General features: G+C 39.7%; 1 protein-coding gene across 1 annotated transcript; it reads left to right on the top strand.

Moving 5' to 3' along the window:
* Positions 1 to 2,567: 2,567 nt before the first annotated feature.
* On the top strand, positions 2,568 to 6,190 carry slc14a2 (solute carrier family 14 member 2). Its single transcript, XM_070834215.1, has 9 exons — positions 2,568 to 2,635; positions 2,735 to 2,918; positions 3,405 to 3,594; positions 3,739 to 3,867; positions 4,265 to 4,457; positions 4,770 to 4,917; positions 5,124 to 5,258; positions 5,447 to 5,496; positions 5,590 to 6,190. The coding sequence occupies exons 2-9, from the start codon at positions 2,750 to 2,752 to the stop codon at positions 5,998 to 6,000; spliced, it is 1,425 nt and encodes a 474-aa protein (XP_070690316.1). The 5' UTR covers positions 2,568 to 2,635; positions 2,735 to 2,749; the 3' UTR covers positions 6,001 to 6,190.
* The last annotated feature ends 1,225 nt before the right edge of the window (positions 6,191 to 7,415 follow it).

Here is a 7,415-nt window from a genome sequence, read left to right on the forward strand (position 1 = left end):
AGCCTGGCAACCCTTGCAGCCTGTGCCTATTCTGGGATACATGCCTGATACACACAGCATTAATGTGGGAGCACTTGAAACTGTCTGTTAAAGCCCCTGAAGTCCAGCTGGACAGTTAAAAGTGATTAAACTTTAATCTCTGTGTGCATATTTGATTGAATTAGCTAATATTTCAGGGTTATAGGTATACTGTTGAAGAGAAATTCTGTCTATTTTACAAAACTGCCAAACACAAAAGTATTGCTTGCCGTGGCCCAAGTTTATCATGTTACTACTAGTATCTCTAAATTTCCGATAACCCTCTGGTCTTTGCCATGTAACAGAGCCATTTCATGTTTCGGTAAGGTTAACCTAGGGATTTTTGTCAGAGAAGAATTGGAAATTAATTTAATAATCTCATTATCAAACACAGATATGGAATTGGAAATGGCTATATTGTAAATATGAGCAGCAAGGAATGTAATCCCATACGAAGGCAGTAAGCCAACATGTTTCCCATGAGGAAATACGCCAGCAATGAGAGTTTAGCACGTTGAAATCTGCTAATTCATGCAACCTGTGTGAAAAGCTTTATTTCCGGGGATGACTTTAGATTTTCAATGGTTACAACTAAAAGAATTTAAAAGTTGTCCCAACCCTTGGATAGGAAGGGGTAGGTCATTTTTGGAGACTTCATTCGGACACATATTTATCCATCACAATGTATATTGTTACATACATACGTGTCTAAATTCTGTTTGTCACACGTTCACTTCATCACTGTTTCACACCTGTCAACCAGTTGTATCACATTTTCATTTTATATCCCCATGTTTTAGCCATTATACTCTTCTGTGTCAGATTGATGACATGTCTGCAGCATTTCACATTCCATGACAAACACCTGCAGCTACAGAAACCTCTGACTTCAAAACCACATCATCAAATAGTTTGTGTTTGTCAGTGTAGGAGAAAGACAGAAACTGTGTGTCTAGAGAGACTTGGGTGTGGCAAAGGTTATCGCTGCGGAGTGCCAGTGATTCTTTTAGAGAATGAGCAGAAAACATTCTCTAAAAAGAAGAAGAGGAGGGGTTTTTCTCTGTGGTCTCGTGCTATAAAAGCCTTCAGTGGAAGTCTGTGTAGTACAGCTCAGAAGCTGGCAACCCTTGCAGCCTGTGCCTATTCTGGGACATATGCCTGGATCACACAGCACAAAGGTAGGAGCACTTGTAACTGTCTGTTAAAGCCCCTGAAGTCCAGCCGGACAGTAAAAGGTAACTAAACTGTAATGAATGTGTTCCTGTTTGATTGAATTCACTAATATTTCAAGAAGATTCTAGGTATAATGTAGACTACTTTAAGTTTAAATCGATGAATGTGTAAATACAAGTTTCTTTTATTTTGTACACATGGGTGCAGTCTCTGTCTAACAGAGGATTCCCATCTATGTTAAGCTGTGTAAAAAACAAAACTTAGACCTCGTGTGGGAGCTGCTCGACTGTCAAATAATTCTAAAACAAAGTCTCCCAAAATTACTAATAAACTACTTCTAATTGGCACTACACACACACACACATACGCTTTGTTATCTATCCAGCTCAAGGTGAGAAATGGTAACAGTATCTGTTCCTTGTTCTCTGACATCAAGGCACATACACATTATTTTCATGATGAGCACTCTGAAGGAGTCTATTCTAACACAGCAAGCTGTTTACTTAGAAGATTAATTACCTGAATTACCATGAGCCAAAGCCAAAAATACAAAGTTTTAGATTACAGGTACAATAAGAGAATGGTGGTTAATGTTTGTGACAGTGAAGAAAAGGATAGAAAATCATCTATTTATATTTTTATCATCGCTCCATGGAAAACCTGGAGCCTAATCAAGAGATGGGAAAAGACTGAACATGTGCTGCTCTCTCACATGTATGTGTGCAGGTGCAGAAACACAAAAGTGTGTAAAATACAACGAGTACTGGGATAATAGCAGTCTGCATATTCCACAAGCTGGCCAATAATATTGTTGCAAACACATGGTGATACAGTTTGGTTGGGAATATTATTAATTTATCTGAGAGCGTTAAATTTGATGAATGATTAGTTAAAATCACAAGATAGTCAAATCATTGATATGCTATGTAATAAAGTTTAATGAAGTGATGCATAACTAATGATTAATGAAGAGACTGCCAGTTGGTTTTGGCATGTGCTCTGAAATAGAGCCACATTTCTTTATTATAAATTATTAATAATTTCACATTTGATCTAAATTGAAAATGCAGTAAAACATGCAATAAATACACAGTTTAGAATGGACCATTCATATTCTTTAATTTTGAAATATTTCACACAAATGTGTATATTTTGTATTACTCATAATAAGCAGTGATTTAAGTCTCTTCTTTATTGTCGAATGAACAAAAATTAAAGTGAAGCAGTTCCTTCCAGAAACGCTAATACAAAATGTAAAAAGAAAAAGAAATGTAATAGAAAATCTAAAAAGCTGAGAAAAAGAGAATCTAAGACGACAAAGACCTAGATAATGCAACAGCTTGAATAAATGTCTTTTCTTCTCTCCTCTCAGGATATTCAGAAGAATATCAACAGTTCCACTCCTGCTGTGCCGTTCACCCCCTCTCCTGCCACCACCTTGATTGTAAGTCAGTGTCTACACATGCAATATAAGTTAGAGGCTGTGTGTGTTTAAATTTGTAATTGAAATTCTCTAATTGACTTCTAACCGTGGTGGCCGTAGGAGCTCCAGCCACTAATGGCGCATCCTGACCTGCCATCAGGGCATGACACCTCCCAGGAGGACAGGAAGGAGAAAGACCCCATGCAGCCAGGACCCACAACAAGGCAGCGAGCCAGGGCCTGCTTCCTCAAGGGGGTCTCCTACTTCGCTGGAGACATGCCGGTGTTTGCAAAATGGATGGAAAGTAAGTCAACACTGACTGTTTACATTCTAAAAATATTACAGATGTGGTATATTTTAAAATATGTAATTATAACTCACTGTATCCCTGAGCAGTAAATATTCTATTGTTCCACACTGCTTTCAGTTATTATGGGAGAGAGGCACGAGGCAGACATGTGCGGTATGACATCTATGTCATTTGAAACAGGAAATGACATAGTAGAAACTTGAAAATGTTTGACAGCAGTGTCTAACATGCTCCCTGTAAATATGGTGCTTATCCTGCACTTGAGAATATTTCTTGAAGCTGATGTACGTGCACGATCCTTGTTTGGGTCGTATCCAAATACTTGAATGCACTAATCGTTTGTCGTTTGGGAGAAATGCATCAGATAAATAAATGTGATGTTATTTTATTTCAGTAGAATAACCTATGACCACTTGTTGTCCATATTTGATTTGATATATTGTCAACACTTTCTGTCTGTTCTCTCTGTCCATCCTGCAGAACAGTTTTTCCTGCTGCAGTTGCTGGACTGGGTTTTGCGTGGAGCCGCTCAGGTGATGTTCGTCAACAACCCTCTGAGTGGCCTCATCATTTTTGCTGGCCTCATCCTGCAGAACTACTGGTGGGCTCTCAACGGCTTCGTGGGCACACTCTTTGCCACCATTTCTGCCCTCATCCTGCAACAGAGCAGGTTTGAACACACAATTATTTTTAGACAAAAGTGAACTTGTCATTTTGTTTTGGCAGTAGAAGGCGAACTGGTTATGTAGGATGATTTTACACTGTGAGTTGTGCAACAGGGAAATATTCATTCATTCAAATAACTTTTGTTCAGGGGTGCGATAGCTGCGGGGCTGTATGGTTACAATGGCATCCTGGTGGGTCTGCTGATGGCTGTGTTCTCCAACGCAGGAGACTGGTACTGGTGGCTCCTGCTCCCCAACGTCTTCATGTCCATGATGTGGTAAGCAACCAGAGAGATGTGGGGTAAAATTATACAGCAGATTCATATCATAAGAAATGAAAGACAGACATGAGACAGACATAAATCAACCAAACTACGACAGTATAACAATAATATGTCCAAAAAAAAAGGTCATGACTTTTGGGGCTAACAGGCCTCAGCTCAGCATTTCCATTCAAATAAACTTTGTGGCTCTAGATGCAGGTTTCAGTAACCTGATCTTAGGGAATCACTGCTGATATAGTCAGCCATAAATTAAACCAATAATTAATGTAGGTGATAGATGAATGAACAATAACAATATGCACACGTTTTAATCAATATACTTAATGAATGATTGTGTGAGTTAAACATGGATTAAATCTAATGCTGGTGATGTTGCATCCCTGTCTCTCAGCCCAATTGTGTCCAGTGCCCTGGCATCCATTAATAGTCGCTGGGATCTGCCGGTGTTCACCCTGCCCTTCAACATCCTGGTGTGTCTCCACATGGTCGCCACTGGCCACTACAACCACCACTTCCCTCAAGTCCTCATCCAGCCCCGCTCAGAGCTGCCCAACATCACCTGGGCTGAAATCGATGTAGCCAAGGTCAGTGAGAGGCCAGTCTTGGTACATACTCTCTACAGGCTTGATAATATGTAACTGAGTCCCGTAGCAGGTCCAACACTTGTGAATAACTTACAAACTAATGGACAAAATCATTTTTAGGTGCAATGTTTAATCACAATCAGTTAACACTCATCTGGGTATTTTCAGTTACTCTGGCTGAGGTTAGCTACGTCGTTACCTACCGGTATGTACAAGCTGTACGAGTCTGTCAAAACCAACAAGAGAGCAGCAGAGATGTCAATCAATGTAAATCAATTACAATCACAACCTTTTTTGTCTGTACCTCCTTAGCTATTCATGTCAGTGCCTGTGGGAATTGGCCAAGTCTACGGCTGTGATAACCCTTGGACAGGAGGAATCTTCATCATCTCACTCTTCATCTCCTCCCCTATCACCTGCGTTCATGCCGTCCTGGGATCTGCCGTTGGAATGGTGTCAGGTGAGAGGACAAGACAATACCTTGGCAGGCAGCCAGTAAAGGAGGGGCAAACGACTAAAGTAAACATGTTTAGACAATGAATTCAAGCCATAATCATTATGTTCAGCCCAAGATGACCAAAAAAAACATCTGTTTAATGTACAAAATAACCAAAAAAAGAATCCAAATGTGGCACTTCTTCATGGCTGCGATTTCACATTTTGCAGGTTTGGCTCTGTCGGCTCCGTTTGGAGACATTTACTTTGGCCTCTGGGGATACAACTGTGTGTTAGCCTGCATTGCCATTGGAGGAATGTTTTACGCTCTCACATGGCAGGTGCACCTGCTCGCCATCACATGTGGTAAGCAGACACCCAGAAAAATAAAGACACTATCTAAAAAATATAGCTATTTCAGACAGGATGATTACATAACATGATACATGTGCAGCACTGGCAGAGAGCAACCAAGTATTTGTAATCTATGATCACAGCATGCACGTGAACGTCATCACACTATCTCACTATCTCTCTCTCCCCCTCCTCTGCAGCTTTTTTCTGTGCATACCTCGGCTCAGCCATTGCCAATATCATGTCCGCGGTAATGACACATTTTCCTCACAGACCTACTTATATTCAAGGCCACAACTGACAGAGGTAACTAACTGCAATGTGATATGTTTTTCATTTACAGTTTGGTCTGCCAGCCTGCACTTGGCCTTTCTGTCTCTCTGCCCTCACTTTCCTCCTCTTAACCACGGGCACCAGTAGGATTTTCAAGCTGCCACTGGCCAAAGTCACCTACCCCGAGAAAAACCTGGGTTTCTTCTGGAAGCTGAAGAAGCAGGAGAAACTGGAGAAGGTTGAGAAAGAGAGGAAAGAGGGGGAGGAGCAGGAGAGAGCCATAGAAGAAGAAGCGATACTAAATGAGAAAGAGCAACTGAGGCTGCAGCTCGAAAAAATGGAAGAAGGGAGGGTAACAAGTGAGAGATCAGAGAGTGAAAATAATGGGACGAATGTCGAAGACAGTGCACCTGTGGTAGAACAACAGGGCACTGAAGAGGAAGAAATCAGACGCAATAATCAAACTGTTGATCAAGTTTAATTCTTAATTCTACATTTCTGCAGAGAGAGAGAGAGAGAGAGAGAAAGAGAGATACAATGATACATTATGTATGTAAAAGTATGTAAAAAAGTGTATCTATAAATATTCTTTCTGAGTAACTGCGTATTTTACTATAAATTGCAAACATAAGCTTCCTGAGTCCAGATGATTGAAATGACATGTAGCACAATTTCTGTACAACTTCTTTTATATATGAAATATATATTTTTTACAATAAATTATTTTCTAATAATCATTCTAGTCCATGGTGGTTTATTAAATGTTATCTGAAATTACTAAATTGCCATTGAATATGAAATCATTACATATAATCCTACTACGCCTAATCATGTGTCGTACGATCAGATAATCTGATGCAGAGGAATTAACACTAGATAAATTCTGCTGGCAATATACATAACATTTTTCTTACATGGTTGCATCATTATAGGGGTGGGCTTAGGGGAAGTCTAGCTTGGGGGAAAAGCTGATGAAGCTAATGGGGATGTTTAAAAATTACATCTCATTTTATTTCATTTGATAGGCAGAATAATTTCTGGAGAAACATTGTTCGTTGGCCATAAACAAACCATGAATGATTTATCTTTAAGTGTGGAGACTTTGGCAGTAAAATTTTATCTCAGTTACCTTTAAATTCAAAAAGACTACGGACCTAAATCCAGTCTGGGCTCTATTATAGCAATGTATAGATGATCATCTGGCACATGTCTTGTGTGCCTTCACTTTATTGTTAAATGTCACTATTGTACACTGCAGTCACTCACCTCACACATTTTGGTTGACCAACGAACCACTGGAATATTGTTTTTAATTATTAGAGTTCTTACATGACAACTGCTACTTAGCATTTTCCTGGCTCCATCAGTCCTATCACTACACTCAGATCGTTTATTTAAGTATAATTAAATTAGAAATGAACAGTATTTAGATTACAGGCTGAATCGAGGCACTTAATCTGGGCGTGCTTTAATTTAGGACACAGAGTAATCTTTCCTCCAGTGATTCTATTCAAGCTGAAGACAGCACCAGCAGAGACTGTTTAGCTGTATACCATCGATCAAAGACAAAGATGAAAAGATATGTAAAACAATACATGTAGACCTTGTACTGACTTTGGTAAAGATGGCTTTCTTAAAACAGCCATTACCGGTCAGTGTGTGACATGACATGCCCCACTGTGCACAGGAGATCTGACTGCATTCATTATTCTCTCTGGTCTGGTAATGCATAATGGAAAGGAAATTCCAGTGCTTAACGATGTGTGCAGCTGTGCAGTCAACTTGAACAATATAATTTACAGTCATCCAAGGGCAAACTTTCAAATTTTAATTGACAGATTGGCATCTGTCAGTCAACAAAGCCGTTACATAACCTTGGCCCCAGACACCTCAGAG

Source organism: Pempheris klunzingeri, chromosome 7 (genome assembly GCF_042242105.1).
Source record: "Pempheris klunzingeri isolate RE-2024b chromosome 7, fPemKlu1.hap1, whole genome shotgun sequence".
Taxonomy (NCBI): domain Eukaryota; kingdom Metazoa; phylum Chordata; class Actinopteri; order Acropomatiformes; family Pempheridae; genus Pempheris; species Pempheris klunzingeri.